General features: G+C 38.8%; 1 protein-coding gene across 7 annotated transcripts in view; it reads left to right on the top strand.

Moving 5' to 3' along the window:
• Nucleotides 1-27,799, top strand: part of PDLIM5 (PDZ and LIM domain 5) — a 220,630-nt gene that overhangs the window by 106,374 nt on the left and 86,457 nt on the right. For 3 of the 7 annotated variants that reach the window (XM_075929620.2, XM_014576355.4, XM_075929621.2), the window contains exons 4-8: nt 9,718-9,760; nt 13,183-13,625; nt 19,830-20,002; nt 21,039-21,075; nt 23,622-23,651. In XM_075929620.2, the coding sequence (XP_075785735.2) occupies nt 9,718-9,760; nt 13,183-13,625; nt 19,830-20,002; nt 21,039-21,075; nt 23,622-23,651 (726 nt within the window). Of the gene's footprint in view, nt 1-9,717; nt 9,761-13,182; nt 13,626-17,366; nt 17,384-19,461; nt 19,480-19,829; nt 20,003-21,038; nt 21,076-21,736; nt 22,430-23,621; nt 23,652-27,052; nt 27,188-27,799 lie in introns of those variants that run through there. The other 4 variants (XM_089778072.1, XM_014576365.3, XM_014576360.4 and 1 more) reach the window with 4 other exon arrangements.

Genomic DNA, 27,799 nt, shown 5'->3' with positions numbered 1-27,799 from the left:
GCCCTAAGTAAAGGGTATTTTTATATTCTAGAAATAATTAAGGGTTTTTTGGTCAGTAACAAATATTTGAAATACTTCTCATTTTTCTTTGCTTTAAATTACATCTGATTTTGTTTTGTTCGGATAACCCCGAGCAAGAGTCATAGTTTGGCATGTGCACATTCAACATTTTAGCCTTTTTTAAGAAGCTGCATTGCTGTAAATTGGCCAACTGAGCAATGTCATAAAATAAAATTGAGTTGAAAATTCAAACCATAGGCTAAAATGGCAAAACCATTCAAGTATTAGTTTCTGTTGCGGTTGCCTATAGGATCTCATTAGTGTCTACTCAGAGATACAATACATAATGCTAAGAATTGCTGTTAGATGATCATGAAGAACAGAAAAAAGTTCATTTTGAGGATGCAATATTTCTCTCTTTTTAGCCAGAAAAAAGTTTTATACAGGATTACATTTAACAGAGGCCTCAACCCCAAAACTATGCCCTCCCTCCCCCCCCCCCCAAAAAAGGAAAGAATGGAATTATGTAGAGAGCTTTCCAGACTGGTTTGGTTTTTACAAGTAGTGGTAAGAGAGGCCATTATCGGAAAAGAGAGGCCCCACTAGCAACTTGGACTAGTATGTCAGCATTTCCATTTTTTAAGTTTATAATTTTGCTATTCAAAAAATCTTTCATCAGTTTCAGTGTATAAGCACTTTGTTCATTTTGTCCATCAGTTAAAAAAAATACTTCTGCAATTTTCACTTTAGTAATTTAAAAGAGGTTTAAAATGTTTGACTAAGAGGAAGTGTAAAAAGTTTCGAATATTATATTTTTAACATTTTGTATTTAGAAACCTTGTTTAATCAGGGGCTGATGAAACTGATGTCTTTGCAATTGCAAGTAGGAAACTTTTTGTCAGAGAGGTGGGGGTACTTGCCACAGTTCCAGCAGAATTCAAGATTTTTCTTTGATTAAAAAAAAATTCTAATTGTAAACCAGTAAAATAGCCTCTTCATGAATGTGCAGATAAATGAAGCAAGTGGAGTTTTAAGGAGTTCAGTATGATGCTACTCTGAAGTCTCTCTCTTTGTGTGAGTCTTGGATTTAAGCATATGAAATGTTAAAGACTAGATCCTCAGCTAGTGTAATCTGGCATAGCTTATTTGTCTTAATGGAGCTTCACAAGTTGATATTATCAGCTCAAGAACTGACACTCTGTTTTGATGGCATCTGTCCAGGACAGTTAAGAATCTTCGCATCCCACCCTGGGATGCAATTTCTGCCTTTTCAGCAAGAAGAAAAAATCTGTGGGATATTGAATACATGGAGGATTTGTTAAGGGTGATTTATATCGTCTAAACCTTATAAGTCTAAACCTTGTAAACTTTTATTGTAGATGCCATTTAATATTTAAACTGCTTGTTCTTAATTATTGATGTTAGATACATAATATTTCACACTTTTTATTGCCATTCATATTGTGGCTTTTTCTCTGCTGTAGTGACGATAGCATGGCATACTACAGTTTCAGCCTTAATTATTCATTTCTTGGCTATGGTTAACTATAGTGAGAACCTTTTTAACATTGTTTTGATTCATTTTTATAAGTTAAATAAATGGAAAAGGGATGAATAAAAATGAATATTCAAAGACTAGTTTAACAGGCATCTATAGGGAAGAACAGCTAATAAGCTGGGCTAGAAGGTGGAATGTTTTGATTTGCATTAAATGTCATACAATATTCATCATATGAGAACAGCTTGCTGTGTGCTTATAGAACAAAGTTCACTTTGTTGGTCTGATCTAAATGGACTTTTTTTACATAGTTTCTGAAAAAGAAGAAAAAAACTTTTATAGAGAAGCTTCAGGGGGTAGCCAAGTTAGTCTGTTACAGCGGGGGGGGGGAGGGAAGGAACAGCAAGCAAATGGTCTGGTAGCACTTTATAGACTAACAAAACATGTAGATGGTATCATGAGCTTTCGTGGGTATAGCCCACTTCTTCAGATGACCAGAGTTATGACTAGAGGATAAGAAAACTCTAGTCCTAATTCCAGTCATCTGAAGAAGTGGGCTGTGCCCACAAAAGCTCATGATACCATCTACATGTTTTATAGAGAAGAGGATGCTAAAAGGTCGTTAAACAGGTAATCCTGTAATGGCTGAAAATCTCAGTGGTTACACGCTGTGGGTTTTGCACTATAAAGCTTAAATAAATAAGCTTTAAACTGCAGAGTATGAATCAAAGACTCCTTGGGAGCAGGGCTGCCAGCCCTTGCCTGCCTGACTTCCAAAGAGGAGGCTTCGCTGCCCTGCGGCAGCAAAGCTGCTTCCGGGGAGCCAGCTGAGTGTAACTGACAACATTAACCAAAAAGCATCAAAAAGGCTGTCAGACCTAGACACTGAAGTCATTTATTTTCTGAAAGAGTACTGCATTATCGCTAGCAGTACTGCCTCCTCTAACTCTATTGCATTTTATTGAGTGGACGTCTTCCACAAAGGTTAGGCTAATATAGATAGATATTAGGCTAATATCATAGTGGCAGAAAAGTATGGCTTTTCGCAAATGTGGGCCAAATCTGAATAGGTGAGACAAATCCTTTTATTTTTCCATTGACCACCCAGCCCTTCCGGAAATTTGAAAGTATAAGTTCAGCCTTGGATCTTTTCAAATCTTGACATTCTCCCCTTTTGAATAAACATTCAAGTGTAAGATCTTGAACACCTTTCCATCTACATATTCTTCATAAAGCAGATACAAAAATTAAATTAACTTTCACTGCATTTGTAGAAACTCTTGAATTGTACAGCTCCATAGTTTGTATGATGAGTGCTTCATTGCAAAACATATAAACAGCACTTACAAATTGGTTGATGAATAGTGATGAACCAGTTTCCAAGGGTTCATTTGTTTGTTTTTCTTCAGTATTTGCACAGTCTTTCAGATACTTATCCAAAACCTGTTAATTATTTACATCTCTTCTATGTGCATAAGTAGGCAGGAGATCTCAAAAGGGAATTCTTGTAGGACTGGTAGTAATATATGGCAAAGTCTTTCTGATTGTATTTTGTTGTTCCCAATTCTGAATGGAATTGTTGAAATACTGTGACATGGCATGTGGAAATATAGTTGAAAGGAGATGTTCACAACTGCAAAATGAATGTAATATTGTTTTAAGTATTTTGGTAGAAAAATAGGGAACTGGTAAATTTGTTGATGATTTGCCATCTTGCAGTTGGGATTTACTTGGGATTGGTCCTGCCTAGAGCAGGGAGCTGGACTTGATTATCTTCTGAGGTCTCTTCCAGCTCTGTGATTCTAAAATTATTTCATTACTTAATTACAGTAAAACTCCAACTGTCCATCATCCAATGGTCCGACACTCCTGATAGTCTGGCATCAACTGGAACCCAGAAGTGCTCCGGCCAGCCGGACAATTGGACCTTCTGTGAGCCCCATGGGCGCTTGCAGCTGGGAAAGGGAAGGGGAGAAGAAGGGAAGGGGATTATGCCTCTCTGACTGTTCTACCGAAACCCGCACTGCGACTTTTGCACGAAGACGGGGGAAGCCCCGCGCCTCCGCTGAGAGTTTCCGGGAGAGGAGCGGGCTCCCCACCCCCCAGACCGCAGTAGTTATCGCTGAGCAGGGGGGTGAGGGGCAGCGCTGTAGAACCAACCTGGCAGCATCCCAGCTGCTCTGCTCTGCCGCATCCCCAAGTCCGCCGCTGCTGAAACTGACGAGTGGCAGACTTGGGGAAGCTGCAGAGTTCCCCGCCCACCCCCCCCGGACCCATCACAGCCCCTCACTGGAGTACCTCTCCATACTCCAGCATATCCGATAATCAGGCACCACCTAGGTCCCAAAGGTGCCAGATTATCGGAAATCTGCTGTACCACAATTAAGATCCAGAATCACAACTTGGACTCCATATGAAATGGAGCAGTTTAATTCTGCCAGGTATTTTAAAAACTTGTGTTTTATACATGGCTGCACCAAGGGTATAGTACAAATACTTTCCCTCCTTAACTTAGAGATTCTGAACTAGAAAAATCAGATTGATAGACATTTCCTGTGGTAGAGGTGGGTTGTCTGAGTTTATAAATTCTGGGATTAAACCTTGCTTCAGGAAGGTGTTGTGGCTTACAAGAGGTGAATAACTGGATCTAATATTGGATAACCCTGCTCCCTTGGGGCCAAAGGCTACATGTCTTTATTCTGGGAGACTACTGAAGTTAGAAGCTGTGGTGAGAAATATCCTTTAGCATAGTATTTTTTCTTCTCTGTTGCTTTTTTGGGGGGTAATGGGGTAAAAAGCGGTACATTCATAGTATTACTTATGTGGTATCTAGTTATTTTAAGAATATTATTGTACAGTTTAATTGTGGACTCCAGGATCACTTTGACTCCTCTTATGCTCGTAAGCTATTACTCCAAAATTTAAACTAAGAAATTGTTATGATAGTACAGGCTTTTTTCTGTATCTTGTACTGTAGATGTAATTTTATTCTCCCAAATGGATCTAAGTCTAACTTGATTTTTCCTGATTCATACTAATGAATAATTTGAGTGAGGTAAAACTAACTTTGAGGCTAGCAAAGGAAGAATAAGGCTCCATTTAGAGGTAGAAAATTTAAAGGAAAATCCCCCCAAATTCTCTGCCAGAATCTGGTAATAAGCCTGTTAATACAATCTTTACATTATATACATTTAATTAGATTCCTCTTAGTTTACTGTAAATTCAGAACACATACGTAAGTATAAATATGAACTGAAGTGTTGAGATAAAAACATGTAGAATATGGTTTGTGTCAGGTTGGAAGTGTAAAAAAAAGAAAAAGAAAATCTCCTGAAACAAAACTTTAGAGGACTAAAACACTCTTAAGTATTAGGATTTCAGAATTGTTGTTATGGCGACAAACTATGGCAAGACAAACATTGTGGGGACTCTGGCTTATGAATGGATTTTGTGGTCTTGTATTGAATTATACTAAACAAGAGTTGGCATACGTTTACTACTGTTGTGGAAATTAGATTGGTTCATCTACTGATCAACTGGCATTCTTAATTACACTAAACAAGATCAAGATCAACTTATTCATAAATGATCTGGAGAAAGGGGTAAGCAGTGAGGTGGTAACATTTGTGGATGATACCAAACTTAGTGACACTAAACAAGATCAAGATCAACTTATTCATAAATGATTTGGAGAAAGGGGTAAGAAGTGAGGTGGTAATGTTTGCGGATGATACCAAACTGTTTAGGATAGTCAAGACAGAAGCAGACTGTGAGGGACTCAAAAAAGATCTCACTAAGCAGAGTGATTGGGCAACAAAATGGCAAATGAAATTTAATGTGGATAAGTGTAAAGTAATGCACATCAGGAAAAATAACCCCAACTATATGTACAGTATGATGGGGGCTAATTTGGCTACGACAAATCAGGAAAGAGATCTTGGAGTTATCGTGGATAGTTCTCTGAAAACTTCTACACAGTGTGCATCGGCGGTCAAAAAGGCAAATAGGATGCTAGGAATTATTAAGAAAGGGATAGAAAATAAGACCCAGAATATCTTACTGCCCCTGTATAAAACTATGGTATGCCCACATCTTGAATACTGTGTACAGATGTGGTCTCCTCACCTCAAAAAAGATATTTTTGGCCTTGGAAAGGGTTCAGAAAAGGACAACTAAAATGATTAGGGGTTTGGAACAGGTCCCATATGAAGAGAGGTTAAAGCGACTGGGACTTTTCAGTTTAGAAAAGAGGAGACCGAGGGGGGATATGATAGACGTATATAAAATCATGAGTGGTGTGGAGAGGGCAGATGAAGAAAAGTTATTTATTAGTTCCCATAATAGAAGAACTAGAGGACACCAAATGAAATTAATGGATAGCAGATTTAAAACTAATAAAAGAAAGTTCTTCTTCACACAGTGTGTAGTCAACCTGTGGAACTCCTTGCTAGAGGAGGCTGTGAAGGCTAGGACTATAATAGAGTTTAAAGAGAAGCTAGACAATTTCATGGAGGTTAGGTCCATAAAAGGCTATTAGCCAGGGGATAGAAATGGTGTCCCTGGCCTCTGTTTGTCAGAGGCTGGAGAGAGATGGCAGGAGACAAATCGCTTGATCATTGTCTTCGGTCCACCCTTTCTGGAGCACTTGGTGCTGGCCACTGTTGGCAGACAGGCTACTGGGCTAGATGGACCTTTGGTCTGACCCAGTACGGCCGTTGTTATGTTATGTAAGATATCTTCCTTTCAAATTAGTACTATCAAGCCTAATTAAGTGACTTGAAAAAAAGGGTTAATAGGAAGAACAGTAATGTTTTGTGAATGCCTTGATTGTCTGTTGTTCTGCTCAGCCCACTTTACCCACTAAAATTGATATCTGCAAAATTGGCATTTAAATCCTGCCATGGTGAACTAGGAGATAAATGAGCTGTAGCTAGAAGGGACACGTACGATATTGCAGACAGATAGGTATTAAAACTATTTTCATATGTTAACATCTATCACAATACTAGAGCACTTGTGCTTATTAAAGTACTTAAGGAAGCATTCCATTTGGTTGAAGTGTTGGAAATGTTTTGTGTTTCAACCGGAACTATGATTTTTTTTTTTCTTGATTTGCGTAACCACTGTAGCATGTTTTTCTTAGTCACACCTTGGTGGCTTAGTTTGCTTGGTGAACATTTTCTTCAGGATCTTGGATAAACCACAAATTTGGCTAGTTGTGGTCAGAAGTCATCAAAGCCATGTAATGCTTTGAAACATGTCTGGGCACACACTTATTTCCTAGTCTCTCATGTGCTTACGGTAAAATTATATAATGGTATTATGTCTGACTCCATGTTAAAAGAACATTATGAATATTTTTAATGATCAGAAGCTGATTTAACTTTTTAATAGTATTTTTAAATGTTATTCTGAAGACAAAATAGGTTTGCAAAATAATAATTAGGAAATAACACTGTGCAGATACTATACACTAGTATGTGCATAAACAGATCTTATACTAAAATGTAATAACTTTTTTCTATTTCTAAAAGTTAAGGGAAAGTTATAATCTCCTGAAAAATTGTTGGAGAGGGTTGTTAAGAAAAAGATGACACAAACTATAATGTTGGGAGAGTTTTTGTCTTTGCTTTCTATTTTCCTGAACATGTGTGTCCATGATAGTGTTCTTTGCCAGGAGAGTTTTAGGAAGGAGACTGATCAGCATGGTGTTGCAAATTGCTCCTCATGCTTTGAAGATGTGTAAAATTCTGGCTGAATCTTTAAATATAAAACTCAAACTTCAAAAATGAACATTTTTCATTTTACACTATAGGGGCAGCTTAGATTGTAGCAGTTTTCCAACAAATAACTTTTCATCCATAAGTGTATCAAATTATGGTATGATATACATGTTTCATGCTAGCTATGGTCATAATTAAATACATCTCTCCATGTGTGTTGGCATTTATTCTCTTGGTGTTTTTTGTTGCTGTAAATAGACAGCTCTTCAGTTAGAAGTGATTAATGATGCACCCCAGTGCTTTATAGGTTTTGAAGTCAGTAGTCTCATAGGCTGTAAATTCTGTAGGAAACTGGGAGAGCAGATCTAACATAAGAACATAAGAATGGCCGTACTGGGTCAGACCAAAGGTCCATCTGGTCCAGTAGCCTGTCTGCTGACAGTGGCCACCACCAGGTGCCCCAGAGAGGGTGGACCGAAGACAATGATCAAGCGATTTGTCTCCTGCCATCCTTCTCCAGCCTCTGACAAACAGAGGCCAGGGACACCATTTCTATCCCCCGGCTAATAGCCTTTTATGAACCTAACCTCCATGAAATTAGCTAGCTTCTCTTTAAACTCTGTTATAGTCCTAGCATTCACAGCCTCCTCTGGCAAGGAGTTCCACAGGTTGACTACACACTGTGTGAAGAAGAACTTTCTTTTATTAGTTTTAAACCTGCTACCCATTAATTTCATTTGGTGTCCTCTAGTCCTTCTATTATGGGAACTAATAAATAACTTTTCTTTTTCTGCCCTCTCCACAACACTCATGATTTTATATACGTCTATCATATCGCCCCTCAGTCTCCTCTTTTCTAAGCTGAAAAGTCCCAGTCGCTTTAACCTCTCTTCATATGGGACCCATTCCAAACCCCTAATCATTTTAGTTGCCCTTTTCTGAACCCTTTCCCATCTGTTCCTTCGAAGGGACAAAAACCTCTCTCAGTTTAGAATGATCGTTGTTGGGTGCATAATGTGTTATCAGTGATGAACAAATGCTTAAAACAAAGGGGAAAATGTGTTGCTTGCTCTCTGCGTGTTTCTTTAGCCAACATATCTGCATAATGCACGTGTCTCTATTGGTACCAGTCAATAGCTAGTAGCCACACTTGTTACGTGAGCACTTTAGTAGCACACAGTTATTTTATTAGTAGGAGCTGATGTGTCCTGAAGTCAAATGGTGTACATGGAAGGGTAGATATATTTGCATATTAAAAGTGAGACTATAAATGAACAGTACAAGAAGCATCAGTTATATAGATTCACCTGAAATATTAATTATCTACATTTCTGACTTTCCTACTGCTAATCTGGAGAGCTATCTCTATTATCTACTCACCGGTTAATGGAAGTAATTTTGCCCACGAAAGCTCATGATACTATATGTATTTTTGTTAGTCTCTAAGGTGGCACAGAACTACTCGTTGTTCTTCCCCGACAGTTAAATTCTAGAAGTTATATTCAGTATTCCCTTACGCAAAACCCTATTGCAAATACTTTTAGAAAATCAGGGTTGTATGATTTGGGGTGCACATGCGCACACACTCCCTTGAGGTGAGGACCTCAGGTTCCTGCAGCCGCACAAACTTCGGATGTTCTCCATTGTCCTTCCCCTTTCTCCAACAGTTTGCATCCATTTGGAAGAATATATCTTTCTATGTGCAAAAGACTTGGAGTTACATTGTACTTCTCTTGGAAGGCCTGAAAGTCCACATGAAGTACTAATTGTAACTTCATTTGGATATAATCCTTCAAAAGCAGAACTGCCTCTTTTTTTAGTACTGAAAAGAAGCTCTGTGCTAGAAGTTTTGTGCTTTAGCACTGCTCTTATGATGGTGCTGTATTTAAACAGAATTTGTCCGATTTACACAGTTTAGTTAAAAACAAGTAACTCCATACACAGGGAAAAGAAAACAAAGCAAATTATTGAGATTATGGCTCATGACCATTGAAAAGATTATAGTTAATCTAAAATTTAAACAGATCAAAATGACTCTTGTGTGGTAGTAACTTGTTTATGTTGAAAAAAAGTGGAGACATAAGCCCTTGATTATACATATTCTGAGGTAATGTGCAGTTGTTTTTGCAGGAGTCTGTGAAGTTTTTGTCTAGAACTTAATGGCTGCCATTTAGTGATCAATCTGAAGGAAAATTAATTAAAATTAATGTTTCAGTGTGCTCCTAGGAAAGGTGGCTGTTTTGTTCTGGTGGGCCTTAAATGCTTAGGAGTAAGAGAATCCAATTTGTCCATTTTTGTCATCTGTTATCTGCGATACTGTAGACACAAATCCAGTAATCTCATTTCCTCTGAAGAAAGCAATTAAGTGTAGTGGAAATTCACCAACATTAGATGGGGGAGAAGATAGTTAGGTATACTGTAAGAGGTGCAGTATTGCAGGACCCTGTCAATGCAGTACATGTATTTTTAAATTTGTGCATATTTTGTCTCTTTCAGAGTGGCCTCTGCACCAAAACCTGATCCTGTTGTTGTACAAAAGGTATGTTTTTTATTTAAACCCAGAGGTGTAGTGTGTTACACTACTTTCTGCAGCTCTTGCACTCTATTCTTGACATGCACTGGTATTCAACTGCTTCCTTTTTTAGCACAACATATTGAGTTTCCCTATGTTATGTAAATATCATGTACACCAGCAAATCACAATATAATTTGAACCTCTAAAATCTGGGACTCTCGGGACAAGCAATATCTGTGGTCCAGCATGAGCACAAGCCTGGTGGGGGCTGGTGGTGGCAGGGAGGGGAGCCTGGACCTCCCTTGGTCTGGCAAACTCCATGGTTCAGGACCACTCAGGTCCTGAGAGTGCAGGATCAGGGAGGTCCAACAGTAATCACCTTAAAAATGGCAGAGGGGAGAAGTGTACACTTGACTAACAATTTTAAAGCTGCAAATATCTTTCAGCTTTTTCATCCCGAATATTTATTTTCTAACCATTTCCCCTACTTTAATGACAGCCTTTATGGCAGCATTGCCTCTTGTTGAATGGAAAAACCACTAATTTCTTCCAAACAGAACATATACATTCTCTCTGCTCTTGAAAGAAGCCTTGCTATATAGAGTGTACAGAATAGTTTGTCAGAGTTTTTCAAAGTAGGGGAGAACATTTCCCTTTACATACTTTTGGGAAAAAAGCAGCTGCGGTGCTCTGCTCTGGCGGCAGCAGCAGAGAGGCTGGCATGAAGAGCGGTGGCGGGGTGGGAGAGGTGCTTGGGTGAAGATGCATGGCAGCTGTGGGCCGTGATCAGGCACTAGGAGAGCAGCCTCACGGAACTGTATTGAGCCACATGCTCTCAGCCCCCAGCCATGGGACTCCACGGCCATCCTGCCTCTTCCTCCAAGCATCCCACCATGCCACCCTGGTCTGGTCCTCACTCCTCCCTCCCCCTCCTCAGCTTGAGTGCCACAAATGGGCTATGTGATGCACTCTGGAACCTCTGGAGGGCAAAGAAGGAGTTGTGAGCATAGGGCCCAGCTTTTCCCTGTGGCACTAGCTCGAAAAGTGGCGCTAGCTAGACACATGCTATGCAATTTGAGCTATGCAAATTGCATAGCTTATTTCGAGCTTATTTCAAGATAGTCTGTTCCGATTTAGTTTCGAAATAGACTGCTATTCCAACAAGTCCCTTGATCCTTGTGGAACGAGGTTTACCGAGACGTTGGAAAAACAAGCCTGTTACTTCGATTAAGGATGTTAAAATGCAATTATCTGGTTAATCGTAGAGTTGATACAATTTGTATTAACTATACCAGGGGTTCCCAAACTTTTTGACGCGGGGACCAGTAAATCCATTCATGAACTTTTTGAGGACCAGTAACGTTAATTTGCATATTTGTATATTCATTAATCAAATGATGAATATTCAAATACGTTGTGTCTGGTCCTCCCAAAACCCCCAGTGCCAGCTTTAGCAAAGCTTTTGATACGGTCACCCACAATATTCTTGCCAGCAAGTTAAGGAATATGGATTGGATAAATGGACTGTAAGACAGACAGAAAGCTGGTTAGACCAGGGTTTCCCAAACCTTTTACTTTAGTTGGAACCCTTTTTTTTAGTACTGTTTTTTGCAGCCCAAAAATATAAACACACAAAAAACAAACTGAAAAAATACCAGACACATAACATGCCTGGTATTTTCTCATTATGTAAGTTGTATTATTACTAGATGTATCAGTTTGTAGTTTCGAACTGCCTGGCTGGTAAATGTGCTCAGGCTGCATGAGTGTGTCTACCAGCCAGACAGTTCACAACTACTCGAGGGGGAGTGTGTTGGGGGGGGGGGCAATAGAATCCCCGAGCTGGACTAACTCATGCTTTGTGGGGGGGGGGCAGCGCCCCGAGATCTGCATATGGCCAGGTCAGTCTCGCTCCCCGCTGGCCGATTCACTCCCCTCCTTCCCCTGCTCTCCCCGCTGTGCCTCTGGCCAGCCCCACTACTCCCAACCCCTTCCCGGACAGCCAGTTCTCCTCCCAATCTCCCTTGGCCAGCCCTGCTGCCCACGTCCAGCTCTGCTTCCGGTGGTTGCTTCTCCCCCCCATCTTCCCTGGCCAGCTCCCTACCCTGACCTCACACCCCCCAGCAGCCCTGCTTCCACCAGCCCCCCAATCTCCCTGGCCCACCCTGCCCCAATTCCCCTGTCCAGTGCTGCTTCCGGTGGCCGGCTCTCCTCTCCTCCTCCCCCCGCTGCCCTCCCCTAGCTAGGACTCTGCTGGGAGCCGGAACATCTGACTGCAGACTCCGCCCAGGCCAGCCGAGGGCTTGGGGGACCCAGTGCCACTCGGGCACTCCGGGAGCTCAGAACACCCTGGCAACCATGCTGAGGCCTGGTAGTTTTTTCCGGTGGCCCGGTATAGGGACGTGGCCCATAGTTTGGGAAACTCTGGACTATACGATTAGTCGATAAGCAGTGCTGTGCAGAGCTGCAGCAGGGGTAGTTCCAGGAGCTGACTTTAGCCGGGAATGAGCACTCCTGGTTTGTGCCAGATTTGGGGCCATCAGCGCTGCAGCTCTGCATTTCAAGTGTAGTAAGAGCTGCTGGGCTATTACTACATTTAAAATGCAAAGGTACAGCAATCAGCAGTAGTCCGGACTGCTTAGTCACAGCTCTTGCTGAGTCCAGCAGCCCCTGTTCGCGGTGTACAGATAGTGGACTAGTTGCTAACATCCCTAATTTTGATTGCATTTTGAAATAACGGACATTTCTGTTAAAATGCAGAAAACGCTATTTCGGATACCGGACATATCCTGAAATAGCGCCACTGTCTAGACGTACCCTGTGAGTGCTCCAGCCCAGTAACATGCTCTAGGATGCTGGACTACAGATGTTGCCAGATGGTAGAAGTCTGGACTATAGAGGTCCAACCTGTAACAGCTTTCATAGTGTGTCGCTTGTTTCTCTTAGACTGTTGGCCACTTGCTGCTGTGCCCATTGAAGTATCACTTAATGTTCCCCATATCCTTTGACACATCACACATACAATATGCAGTGTAATGTTACGTATTTTGTGTGTGTGTATTGAATTTGGCTTTAGATGGGGTTTAAATTTAAAAACCCCTTCAGTGTATTTATTAAGCAAGTTAGGCCACACCTGAGGAATTTGGTGACCTTTGCATCTGAATGAGTCTTTAATTTAATCTTTAAACCTTATTAAGGTATGGATATCTTGCATGAGATCAGAGGAAATAATACCTCGGGTTTCTAAGTGTGTTGCGTATAATAGGATCCTTCCTTGTCCCAAAAATGCATGTCATACCCTTTTTTTTTTCCCGCCAGTACAGTACAGTCGAAATGTTGCTATTATAAAACACATCATCTGTCTTGCTTTTCCAATGAAAATGTCTATTAAGGATTTTGCATGTGGTTGGTGTGCTTTGTGTGTGTTTTGTTTTTATTTTACATAGGGAGAACCTAAAGAAGTAGTTAAGCCTGTGCCCATTGCATCTGCTGTTGCACCTAAAGTCACTTCCACAATGAACTTGGCCTACAATAAGACACCAAGGCCATTTGGAGTTGTATCTTCCTCAAAAATCACTTCCATTCCATCACCGTCATCTGCCTTCACCCCAGCCCATGCGACTGTTCCATCATCTGCTTCCCCTCCACCATTGGCCACTGTCACTCCTCCCCCATTCACTGCATCTGGACTGCATGTTAATGCCAAATCCAGTACTGACCAGCGTTCGCCTGCACTGAATGCTGCTAAAACTGCAGTTAATGTCACATGGCAGCCCAACACATACAATACAACCATGAACACGTATTCCAACGACAATGCCCAGGATGTGGCAGAGGGGCAAAGAAGAGGAGTCAAAGAGAGCCAGGTTGACAATAAACAGCAAAATGGGTAGGTGGCTTCAGGGCACTTGGTCTGCTGTAAGGGACTTTTCTTCTAGACAATTTACTGGGCTGCACTTAAAGGGATAAAACGCATCTTGGAAGAGTTGGGTTCCTTTCACAGAATGACTCTGAAAAAGATAAATGAGAATGGGCTGGCTGTAGGTATAAAAATGAGCTTATTAAAGGATCTTCTAGAAGCATCTTGTGTACGTAGTATAATCTCTGAGTTGATGTTGAGATTTTTTTTGAAAAGACAGTTGGAATAATTCATTGGATGCGTTTTGAACTTTATAGCAAGCTCAGTAGTATATTTTTAAGTATAATTTTAAAACATTAAGTCCCGACATAGTTTTAAAAAAGCAGCAGGCACCACCAAAATGCGAGGCAGTTTGTCAAGAAGGCCCATCTAGAATTGGGGAAACCAAGGGATAGGATGCTATGGAAGAATAACCTTGATAATGGTGACTACATAGTGCAAGTTAGAGTATTGCATTCAGAGGCTGGGAAAGAAGGAAATATATAGAATTTGTTATATTTGCTACATAGAGGAAACTAGAAAGTTGGTATAGAGAGTCAATTAAATTTGAATTGAATCAAGTTTTTCAGTGGTACTAATGCAGTGGACACTTGAGTTATGCAGAACAATGTCCATCTAATCTTAAAAAAAGCCAGCACTAAAATGCAAGTGCTAGTATATTTCTAGCAATTCAGAACTGTCAAAAAGTCATAAACTCCAGACATTTTGAAAGTTAAAACACTAATACATCTGCTGAGATTTAACATTTTAAAGACATTAATTAACAGGATAGTTTTTGGCATTGCTAATACTCAACACATCTTTAAATCAAGCCATTGAGCTACATTCTAAAGAAACAATGGTTTTAATGTATTTTATTTATTTTGGCCACATTTCTTGCAAATTTAACTTAATATGTGAAGTTCAAGAAGTACTTTGCATCATTACCAGAGAATTTTAAAACTAGCTATTATATGTATTTCACTTTTATTCAGAGGTCATTAGAAGAGCAAAAGCAAAAAGTTAGTCATGATGCAAACTTTTTCTGGTACATTTTGAATTTGGTGCTGAGCATAAGCAATAACCTACAAAGAGAGAAACATCTGTACCTGAACTAAGATACAGCACTGTGGTTTCAATTATTCCATTTTTAAGAACAAATAATTGAGCTTATATATTTCCTTTATACTTCAGACTGAATTTTTTCCACATGTTCGTTCATTCGTTCATTTATTCATATGATGCAGACCTTGTGCATTTTGTCACTGTTGTCTTGTCGATTTTTAGGATTCTTTCAAACACATGATGACATTATTCCACACAGCTTTAAAAAGGGGGGAAAAGCATCAGGTCCTGAAGACTTATTATTTGGAGACTTTTAAAAGTGCTCTGGTGAACCATCCATATCCTTCCAGAATGGGTACTTTTGGAAGTATAATACAGAGAACTGGCTTTCAGCTGCAGTAATTAGCACTGGAAAAAACCAAAGACTGATAACTAAATCAATTCTCCTGCAGGCAAGCAGTACTGCTGGCCTGTAATTAGCACTAGGGATATAAGAGAGTAATTGATTAGTCTACCTGATAATCCTAAGCTTATCAGGTAATCAAGTGGACTACTTGCATTTACTCCCCCTCCCCTTGCTGCCTCTATATTACTCTATATTAGAGGCAGCAAGGGGTGCAGCTGGTTTCCCACCAGCACTGTCTCCTCGTGTTCCTTCTCCCCTCCCCCCCACCATACCCCCACTGCTGCCTCTATTAGAGGAGGGCAGGGGAGGCTGCTCCAGCAGTAGCCCCTGTCCGCATGGGCGGGGGTCCCAGGAGGAAGTTGGGACCCTCCAAGGACAGGTGCTACTACCAGCTGTGCTGGCAGCCGGGTCAGTCCTGGTTCTCCCTGGGACTAGTGTTACCTGCAAATTTTAAATTGCAGAGTCACAGGGTTTGGTCTCCGAGCCAGCACGAGCAGGGACTGCGCCAGGCTCCTATTAAAATTAGGAGCCGAGTGGGCAGGCAGACAGGCTCAATCCCTGCCTGAGCTGGGTTTCGGACCAAACCCCGCTGCAGTTCTGCAATTTAAAACTAAGTAGAAGCTGGGGGACAGGCTGCCTTCCCTTATCAAATAATTGAATAGTCAGTAAAAATTCTAACAACAACTTGATTACAACAATAACCTAATTTTAACATCCCTAATTAGCACATCAGCATTCAAGATGCCTGACCAGCATAAATGCATCACTATAAGATTCAGTGTATGCGAAGCAAATTGCAACTATTAGTGAAGAAATTCCTGTCTTCCTGCCAGTCTTAGGAGGAAAATTCTAATATGGGAACTTGGAAAAGGTTTACACTTTAGTGAAAGTGTACTTTATTTATAATAAGGGTAACAGAATAGTATACTTGGACTACAACTTAATTAAACACTGCTGTAAAAATCTTTAAGCCTTAAAGTAAAAATGACAAAAATATATATACATCTGCATCTGACTAGCTAACGGTATTCTCAGCTTGCTTAGTCACCATGTTAATTAACCCGTAAAGTTTTTCCTCACTTAACCCAGAATTTTTGTGCAATTGTATAAAAACATCATATAGAATATTAAAATTGGGGGCAAAGGGAAGAGGTGAGCAAGAGGAGCAAGAGAAATTGAGATTTTTAACTCTGGCAGTCCAGTTATGATTGGGTGAATTGATAGCCCTAAAGATGAAAAACTGATTTAGCCCACCCCCTTTCAAGAGTCTGTAAGTCACTGCTGCAATTACAAAATATAGTTTACAACTTGTCAGCTATTGTCAGTTTAACCAGCTTGAGAACACAACTGCTAGAGCTATACATAATTTTGCTGAAACCATTTTTTTCAGCAAAAATCTACACGTCAACCAAAATATTTTTGCAAATGTGTCTCTTTTTTTTTTTTTTAAACAAACCCTAGAAATGTTTAATTTCTAGTTAACTCTTCATTCAGGAAATTTCCTTTCTTTAAAATTTTTTTTTGTTTAAAAAGCTCAAAATCAAAATGAGGCATTTTAGCTTTGGTTAAAAGAAAACATTTTGTTCAGCCCACAATCTTTTTTTCAACTTTTTTTATTTTACAAAAATTTCATTTTGTGTCAAACCAAAGTGAATCAGATAAATCAGTTATTCACACAAGATCTGGAACTACTCCATTATACTAGCTTCTTCTGGATAATGCCGATTAATCATTTTATTATGCAGTATAGGCATTGAGAGAGATTTTAATAAAATCACTTCTATCTCTCTGTTTCCCCTTCTGAAAATATTGGTGTGGTTTAGTGATTCAAAATATGAGTCTTGACTATGGTGAAAACCTTATCAAACATCAAAACTGCAGTCTTACTAAATAGCTTCCTGATTTGCTTTGCTTTCACTGTAGGATGGGGAAGAATGGCCTATTTTCTGTTTCTTAGCGATGGCTTAAAGGGAGAGCTTTTTGCTTCATGTGGCTGTATATAATTGTGCTTTTACCAAGACCTTCTTGCCAACTCACGCATGAGAATGTGCCTGCTGCTTAAAACTGGAAAGACTGCTTCAATTTCTTACTCAGTACCAAGTGGGTTGGGCTGAAACTTTCTCTTATAGGTTCCTGACAAAATTCAGCTTGATGCTAGAAGAGACAAGGTTCTTTGCCAGAACTTGAACTTGGAAGATTTTCTGAAGTATTGGGAGAGGAAATCATTGAGATAATGCTTTAAATACTTTTTTCCTTTGCAGGTAACAACAGTGACAAAGTTAGTATCAACAGCACTGGAATTGAATTATGGTAGCTTATGTTGTAGAAATAACCTGCATGTGTGATTGAGTGTAAAATTAATATTTTTCAAACATTTTTTTTTCAAATAACCACATTTTAATATAGTACGTTGTTTTGGTTTACATGGTGTGATTTTTTTTCCTTTTCATCATTATTAAATATTTCAGAATTTCTTTTTCACAGAATATTTGTGTGGTGTTCATGTGTGTATCAATGAAGTTTTTTTTTTTATGTCATTACTGTATATCTAATAGTATTGGTAATGTAACTTGCTGCTGTAGTGAGGCTTAACTAGATTTTAGGGAAGTATTTGGTTTGGGAGTTGAAGGGCATCACACAGTTAGATCAGCATGATGAATATACATAGATATTTAAAATCTGTTGATATGTCAGATTCCAGGTACTTAATTTCACTAGTGGTTTTATTCTGATTAAAAAATGGCATATTTCTCTCAACCCATGTGCCTTGAAATCAGCATAAAATGCTAGTGTAAATTAATTGCTAAATTGCCTGTCTAGATGTCTTTCTTTGTCTCTGGCACCATCTTGTGCTGCACTGAGTAATTACCATAAAGATTCCCAAATTTTAAAAAGGAAAGGAGACTCATCTGTAGCTAAGAAAATAAGGAGGAAAGCATGGCAGAATAGTTTTCATGATTTAGCTTTTAACACAAGTTACTTACCTGCTTGTGTTCATTTAATTAGCATGTATTTTAGGTTTCTCTGTGTTTCCATTTAGTAGTTAAGCTCTCTTCTTTCTTTATATATAAGCTTTCCAGTTTAATTTTCTGTATTAACTTGTTGCATCCTTTCATTTTGTCTGTATTTCTTACCATTACTCCATCCTGGAAATTCCATTGTCTCTTTTACCATACCTATCTCCTACAGTAACCTTGATGAGGTGTAAGTACTTCACTAATATTACTCATCTTTTAAAATTAAATGTTGTCATATATTACTCCTTTCACATCATTCTATATTTCTCTGGCTGCTGTAATTTAGCTGTTTGACTAATAAGCTTTGTTTAATAGCCCCCCCCTTTTTTGTTTTGTTTACAAGTTACTAACAAATCCTTCATATCCACACTTTTATAGGGGTTTTTTTTAATGAAATTAAGAAGCACACTGTTACAAACAGAAGCGTATATGGCTCCTATACAATACTGAAATTCAAAAAGTATTAAAATGGATTTTTATAGTACCAGTCTCCTTCAGTACTCTACCAAACTGGTGAATGCTACCATATGTTTGCCTCAGTTCCTGAAAGTATAATTTAAAAAAAAAAAAAAAAAAAAGGGAGACGGATAGCTCAGTAGTTGGTAATAGCATATGGAACATTATGGGGGAAACTTCCAAAGGTGCAGATGAGCGATAGGAATTATGGTTCCCACGGAAATTCACTGGAATTACAATTGGAATTATGGTTAGTAGATGGAATTTCTTCTCCTCTCATTGTAGTTGTAGCACTAAGTGTTCATGAACACAGTTGAGGTGCACCAACCAAGCAGTGTGATGAACAGGGCTCGATGACTGACACGAAACCCTACTCGCCAGACCTGCACCGCGCATGCGTGCACCACAGGAGAACGGGATGACCAGCTGATATGTACTCGCCATGGGCGAGCGTATTTGTCGAGCCCTGGTGATGACGCCTGCATTTTTTTTTTTTTCAACTAGCGCTCTACCTTTTCTGTGGAAAAAAAGAGAGAAATTCATTCTCCAAGGCTGTTACACCAGAATTACATATACTGCTTTTTGGAGATTTCACTATAAAAAGAAGCCACATCTTACTACTTTTGTCTTAACTCTGGATATATATGCAGTTGACTGAACGTGCATGTACAAATTAATCGTGGACAGTCCACGGAATCAGTTTTTGTATCAGTGGCACTAATGATTGGCTTCATTGCACTTTAGTAATAAAGTATTTTAAGGACCACTTGGCTTACCATACCTTTCACTTCAATTTTCTTACTTTATTTTCTTTATTTTCTTTTTCTCTTTCCTTGCTCTTCTTGCTGGAACACTCTTTCTTCTGTTGTCTTTCAAATATAAGGAAAAACCCACCTAAACGGTAAATGTGATCCACATTCTTAAACATGGTATTAACACTGAATTGTGCTGTTTTGCGTCTTGTTATAGTGGAAGTAGAAGATATTTTAAATGTTTCATGGTAAATCTGATTTAAATTACTAATTTATGGTATTGTTTTACAAACAGCACTTGAATCTGTGTTTAGATTGCTGAGCTTATGTCACTTTGTAAATTGTAGTCTTTACAAAAAAGCACAATTGCTCCCAAATGCAGAAGCTTTTTCTTGCCGACCTACCTAGTGCATGATTAAGTCTTAAATGGCGTTGTGACAGTGATAAAATATTTTCTAATGAAATTTCACATTTTTTCTCCTTACAACTCTTTAAATAGTCCACCAAGGAAGCACATTGTGGATACCTATACAGAGTTTTACCACACACCCACTCATAGTGATGCCAGCAAAAAACGATTGATTGAAGACACTGAAGACTGGCACCCAAGGACAGGAACAACCCAGTCACGTTCTTTTCGGATCCTTGCCCAAATCACCGGCACCGAACACAGTGAGTAATTGTTTGGTGATGCAGCATTAGATAAGGATTAGTAGCTGTAGTGGACTTGAAGCCTCTGGCCTGGTAGAACTTGTTATAAGGTGTTGAAACAATAATTGATAAATATTTAATCCAGTTTCTTCCCCAGATAATAAAGTTAGCAGTAAGTTAACCTGTTTTTTAATGTGAACCATCTACATAGTGAGAGAGAGAGAGAACTATGGGCAGGAGTAATGCCTGAAATTTTTTTTTGACCTGACTAAATTCTAAGCTGACAGGGTCCCTTTTAAACAACTACTATATTCGCCTCAAATATCAACTTGTCAGAAAAATCTCCATGCCCTCCCCACCCTCTGCTTTTCCTCCACCACCACCAAATGAGGAAATTTCTGCTCAAACTCATGCTGGTTTGAGAGGGCCGGAGTGGGGCAGTATTTCATCATACAGCACAAATGAGTTTAATTGTTGATACTTATAACCCTATAGGGTTAGAAGTCATTGTTTCTTATTGTTGAAAACAGAAGCTTCTGGCAGAACAGGACAATTTGTTCCTGCTTTGGAAAAGCTGAATAAAATAGCAAATCTTAAAATCACAATGTAATGGGAAATGGTAGGGAAATTGTAATTTAGATCATTCTGAAATGATTAGTGGACTTTATTATCTGCCAGTGGTTTCTTTATGCTTGGATTGATGTTACCAAGGACCAGTTTTTTAAGGATATTTAGATGTTTAAAAATGATAGTTACGGATTTCTTGAAATATGTAAGTGTCTACCTTTCATTGAAATCAAAAGGGAGTAAAGCACTTTTAGAAATCCACTAGGCATCTGTGTAGCATTTGTAAAGGTATTCCGGTGCCTAAAAAGTCAGGCCCTGTGGTTTTACAGCTTGAGGTAAATGAAAAAGTAGAAGTAATAATTTTTAAAAAATATATAGATTTTCTGTGGCATGTACAAAATACATTATAATGTGATGTGTTTGAGGAATATCAGCCCAACTCATTTCAAAGTAATGGTTTAGATATTTAAAAATTCTTATTTCATTTCAGTGAAAGAACCAGAAACTGAGTCTACAAAGAAAACAAAGTAAGTTGATTTGTTGTTGAACTGAGATCTGTGTTTTGAGTATTCAGTATTTTGCATGGCTTATTTTTAACTTGATACTGCAATATTGCAGTTTGGTGTATTGGTGTGAAGTTCTAGAAACTTTTACATGTTGTTCCTTTTTAATATTGTGTGTCATAAATGTATTAGTAAATGAATCAGCATGTAAAAAATAAGATGTCTGTGTGCTGTGATTTGGCTTTTATTTAGGAGCTTAATAAGAGACTGTGCAAATTAAGGTTTATACAGGAATTGTAGCTTTTCAGTGCATATAACAGTTGGCGCTCTGCTGATAATATGTAATGTTTTCTCTTGAATCTAGACATGCATTTGAGGTTTTTAATAGGAGGTCCATTTAACTTTCTAAGGTTTGAACAGGTAGCTGCTGTCTTGTTGGTCTTGATGAATTATGCTATTCAAAGTGGAGACTAAAGCCCCAGTCCAGTACCTGATGCATTTAGTGTGTAGGGGTAGAGGGAGGAATGTCTTTCTATTGATTTTATTTGGCATTGGATCAGGCCTGAAAAGACAGATGAAAAAATATATAGGCCTGTAAGTGAGTGCATGGAAATGGCATGTTTTCAGTTAGTGTGAATTGAATTTCTTTCCTTTCTTACATTTCTTCTATCACTTCTTTCCACAGGGAAAAGATTCCCATCCATATTTTTAGCCCAAAATATACAAAATTACGTGACTGGCACCATGACGTCTCAGCACGTGTCCTTAATGTCCAGTGATTTATACAAGTTGCAAAAAAAACAAAACACAAACCTTTTCTTCCTTTTCTCATTTCCAAATGCTTTGCGCAAAACAAATATTATATTAGCTTTCTTATGAGAGTAACTTTAACTTTAGTTTTTTCCACACTTTTCTGACAATTTCCTACTGATGTATAAAGAATCAGATTAATGTGTTTTTGTGCCTGATCAGTAGTTTACATATCTGCATAATCAACACAAAGTGATTTGAGTGATAATCTAAGTGCTTAAAAAAGTTAGCTATTGAGGTTCTTTCTTGACAAGGAGGATTCACTTTTGTTGCTGAGTTTGAGTTCTCGAAGGTTGTTAGAAACATGAGCAAAGGAGCAACATACAGTGATGCTTGAAAAGAGTCCTATAAACATTGAAGCTATTGAATTTTCCAAGATAATTTACTTTATAATATTTTTGTTGAACTTCTACTGAATTTAGAGTGGGCTGAACATGTTTTCAGATGGCAGAGGGAGAAGTCAAATGGCTTCCCCACCAAAATGCATTTTGTTGGTATTGCAAATCTTAGCACACTACAAGTACTGAGCCTGTTAAACAGGTGTCCTGTCCACACCATGGAAAGATTATTTTTAAAAAAGTGAAATGTTACTATGTACATGTAAGTGCTTGAGCATGCAACGTGAAATGAGAATAAGATGAAGTCTATTATTTATTGTAGGATGAAACTCTTAAGGTAGGTCTACACTAGCCACCCTAGTTCGAACTAGGGTGGCTAAAGTAGTCAATGCGAACTTGCAAATTAAGCCCGGGATTAAAATATCCCGGGCTTTATTTGCATGTTCCCGGGCGCCGCAATGAGGAGTAATGGTAGCCCAAATTAGGGGCTTTAGTTCGAACTACCTAGCCTGTGCCGCGGGCAGGGAGTCCGAACTACCGGGCATTTAAAAATGGCGGCGCCCGGGAACATGCAAATAAAGCCTGGGATATTTTAATCCCGGGCTTCATTTGCAAGTTCGAATGACTACATTAGCCACCCTAGTTCGAACTAGGGTGGCTAGTGTAGACATACCCTTAAGGATTATTGTGTTATATAAAAGCTTTGGTACCCTGTGATTGTAATGCTTATTATCCTGTAATATAATGTATTATAGTAGAGACACATTAACTTAAAACTTTATGAAGTTTGAAGAGTATTTTAATAAAAGCTGCTTTTGACTTAGTTTTGTCTGCTTTTTCTTTGAGGCCTTTTGACTCTACACATAGATCTCTCATACAGAAGTGCTATATCTCCAGTATTACAATCTTGCTGAAGTAAGATAAGAGACAATAAAAACAGAGCTGTGCAAGAGTCACTAACATTTGTACAATGAAGGCATGGGTACCCCTTCCCCCATCTGCCTTTAAAAAGCTTATATTACATCCTTTTGATTCCTTCCGGGATCTGCAGCAAGCTATAAAGTGGCTGATCTTTTTTGCTGTTACAAACTGAAGTATATGACACAAACTTGAATTCCTTCATTTAAATAAACTAATTGTCAGATTGTAACACCTATCGAAATACAAAAATCCAAATCTTAAAGGTTAATCATGGAGCAACATGAATTACTTTTAACTTGCATAGCACTTTGCATAAATTTTGTGTATATCAAACAGGTGGTTTAAATTGAAATAGAGCCCTTCCTTTTAACCAATTATTGCAGTGAGGTCACGTGCTAGAAACATAATATTCTGAAGTTTGCGTTTCCTCTTCAAAAGCATTACGTTGCCATATAAAAGCTCCTACAATTCAGCTCACTGTGTTTGTCATCTTATCTTTAGAGAGAGTCAAACAGAAAATGGAGACCTCAGGTAATGGCTAACTTGTCTTAACACTAACCGTCACTTGCATGTAAACGTAACCATATGCAATATAAAGAACTATTTCAAAATACAAATAAAGCTACAGAAGAATTCTCATCCAGAAGATGGTAGAATAAAAATGGTTATGTCTAATCATGGTTTGATTTGTTTTACATTAAAACCACATAATAACCTTTAAGGAAAATAATTCATTACAACAGTTCAGCTGCAGACAAAAATCTGTTAAATGGAAATGAACTATACTGGCAGTTCTGTCAAATTATATTTTATCTTTTGTTTAAAATACCTCAGTTTGTGTGTCACATTTTTACTACAACTAAGCACATTATTCATTGCACATGGAGCACATTGTAATGATTAGTTTGAACTGGGACATGTATGTTCAGACATAGGAATTTTAAGCACTGTATTAATGTTTTGGAGGTTTAAATCACTTTTTATGCTTGGGAGGGAGGGAAAGTTATTACAGATTTGTACGCAGCACAGTAAAAAATAAGTGTGATAAGAGGACTACTTTCAGGTACCTGTGAATGCATTCTTTGAGTGAAGATACGGTTTGACCTTCAATGTGTGTTTTTAAATGTTCATAGAAAGTGACAGTAGTTTCCTGTTAATATTTAATATTCCATTTTATTTATCTTGTTAGTATTTAGCTTTTAATAGAGCAAGTTGTAAGAACTGGAAAAGATGGCATTGCAATAATTTAAAACATAGACTTGTTTAGCAGGGGTGAAAATAAATATACAAACCCTATGAGTTTAAAAAATATCCTCATGGTATGCTCAATGATAAGTAATACCCAGATTCAAGAAGAATTTCCTAACGCCTAAAAATTTCCCAGAAACCTTGATTTACAAATTACGGGCCACCTGGAAATATATTATGATATGCCACTGTGTAAATATTTGGATGACACTTTATTAAAGCAATAGCTATTTGAGGGAAAAAATGTATTCAAGGCTGTTAAACAAATTTGTAGATAAGCAAAAATGCTGCATATTTTTTCATAATTAGAACCATATGTTTGGCCCTCTAGTGACTGTCCTTATATTAGTAGTTTAAAGTGTCCTCTCTCTCTTAAAAATATGGTTGGGAGGAGAGAGAATACTATTTTTACCTTATTTGGCTTAAAAAATGTAAAAGGGTTGAATAGTGTATTTCAACACACAGTTTTTCAGACTTCCTATATTAAATTACAAGTATGCAAACTAGCAACCAATCTCTTAATAAGATTTCTAATATTTTTCCTAAAACTATCTGTTGTTTTCCTTTCTGCCTCCATTTAGTCTGTTCCATCTTCACTAGCCAGCAAAGTCTCACTCCTGATGAGACTACATCTCAGATGAGGTTTAACCTGGGGCCATAAGACAGTGGGGCTTGACTCCCTCCCCCCCCCCCCCAACAGACCAGGCTTTTCTCGGGGACGCCTGTGGTAGAGCAGCTGGGGTGCTGCCGGTTGGTCCCACAGCGCCGCTCTCGGCGCTACTGGACCAACCCGGTAGCACCCCAGCTTCTCTGCCCCAGGCGTCCTGATTCAGCCGCTGCTGGTCAGACCAGGGAGACGCGGAGCAAAGCCGCGGAGGACCCGGGTGGGGGGGACCGCCAAGACGCACCGCGGTCCCCCCGCCCAGGTCCTCCGCGGCTTTGCTCCGCGTCTCCCTGGTCTGCTGTGGGGGGGGCGCAGCTAGTGAGGTCCCCCCAGCAGACCAGGGAGACGCGGAGTAGCTTTTCTCGCCCCTGAGGACGCGGGCAGCGGTACCGCGGCACTTCTGGGCGGTCCCGCCGCCTGCGTCCTCCGGGGCGAGAAAAGCCCCGTTCGTAAGTACGGATCCGACATAAGTCGGATCCGCGTAACTCTGGGACTGCCTGTAATCTCACCTTGGCAGTGAAGGAAACATTCTTTGCTGGCTCTGCTGCTGCTTCCCAGCATAATGCCCACAGCAGATCATAGTGGGGGGAAAAAATTAAAGCCTGGCCTTTCAACAGGGGTGGGAAAGTGGGGGTTGCTCAGCCTGCTTTAGGTGGAAGAGAAGGCCTCCATTGAACAGACATAAGCATACTCGGCTTCTGTTCAGGTCACCAGAGGTGGTGAGTGAGAATGGGTCAGTAGTCACATCTCTTTGCGTATGGAGCCACCTCCACGTAGTAAGTAGCTATCTTTCTAGCCCTTAAAAAGGACAACACCTTCTCCAACAAACCAAAGGGCCCTACCATTGAAGTCATTCTCTTATCAGATGCATCTGAAGATATTTTCTCACAGTCTTGACTGTCCCAGTATGTGATCATGTCCAGGCATTTCCTCCCACTCACCTACACTTATGAGATTGTACTTGCAACATTACATACTTTCTTAATACCCCCCCCCCCACACACACACACACACAATAAGTAAAAACTGTTGGGAGAAACACGAGACTGCTTTTATTTTTAAATGTGAAAATGTACCCTAATGCTTTACTCTGATTCCAACTATACATTTAACCTTCAGAAAGACTAACTTCCAGTCTGTGGTCCATGAGATGATCTAGCGGTAGCTAACTGATTCAAATCAGGCTTCAGAATACATTTTGTTCCTGTGAGATGGGAAAAATACTAAGTGTCCTGACCTTTTTTTTATTAAAAAAAAAAAAGACTGGCTGCACTATTTTGGAGGTAGGCCTAAAATTAACAGGCCTGGGCAAAGGAGATGTAATCAAAGAAGGGTGAAGAATTTCAAGAATTATGAATAAATTTCTGATAAATGTCCAAGCTTTTTAAATTTTCTCTAAAGCAAACTTCCAAATATTCTAAGTTTTTTCCATTCCTGTATGTGACTATGTTTATTACAAATACTTTACTTTTGCAGAAGGAAACAGTGATCGTGGAAAGTTCCAACCGAAGTAGAATACAGTACATAAAAAACACTTAACAATTTTTCCATAGAAGTATGCAAAGATTTTTTTTTATTACAAGTCAATTAGTGATAAAGTAATTTTTCCTATTTTCAAGTATATTCTGGATCTCTTTGAAGTGGCACATAATTTTGGACATTAAAAAAAAATACCAAGTGACACCTGATGCATTGTTTTTGTGTTACTTTTATAAATGGAATATATTCAAGCCATCATTCTCTCCTTGTGCCTCTGTTTTTGTCAGTTTATTTGCTTAAAACTTAAGTTAAAATAGATCATAAGAATTGTGCTACTCCCAAATCCATGACATATTTTGAGTTGGTTATTGTTCAACTTTTAGTAATATTCAACAGATTTATGTATAGATTTTTCTGGATTTTTTAAAATGGGCAAATCCATATCCAGAGTGAAACAATGTCCCACTTTCGGTCAGTTCTGAATTTACATATCTCTATTCCAATAATATCTATGATTTTTTCTTTATGATTATCTGTAAAGCATGTCTGCAGTTCTACCTAATGAAATAGAAGCCCAGTATTCCTCTTTCAATTTAAATAAACATTCAGTAGCTACTCAGACTGTCAAGATATCAGCTGCATCAGAACCTTCGTCAACTCCCTTACCAGCAATAAGGTCTGCTTCTCTGTAATTGCTAAATCAGTTAAATACACTGATATCACTTAAGACTGCATGATACTAAAATAAAGAATACAGTCTCACATAGGTAGTCTTACTTGCTCAGAATTTGTGGAAGATAAATGTATTACGGTATGTTAACACGCTCACCTTATACCTCCCATAACTCCTATTTCCTGTTAATCAAAAAAAATTGCAATTAAAAATGTGATGTGCATTTTTCTTCAAACAAAATACTTTTGTTGCATTCAATGTCATGTTTGCAGTCACTTCAGGCATGTTTGGGAAGATGGCATAATGTGGAGAAAATGTTAAGAATGATATTTCAAGGTCCAGTCCCTTCTGAAATCCGGTAGCACCCAAACTACATGGCAGAGGTGTAGGCATAACCAAACAACTTACTCCACTACTTTTCTGAAATGAAGAAACCACAATGAAAGAATATAAAACACTTAGGTGAAAGCCAGATGAGAAATTCTGAGAATCTCTTTTAATATTTACTATATTTTTCTATCATGCTATGCAGAGTGACATTAAATATGTACGTCTCATCTTTGTAAATATAATAATTGGCCATCTACTGATTGTACAAGTAGCAATACACTTTTG

The sequence above is a fragment of the Pelodiscus sinensis genome, chromosome 4, assembly GCF_052426305.1.
Source record: "Pelodiscus sinensis isolate ZL-2025 chromosome 4, ASM5242630v1, whole genome shotgun sequence".
NCBI classification, from domain to species: domain Eukaryota; kingdom Metazoa; phylum Chordata; order Testudines; family Trionychidae; genus Pelodiscus; species Pelodiscus sinensis.
Note: the sequence above shows the minus strand (reverse complement) of the source record. Positions and strands in the feature narration are given on the sequence as shown.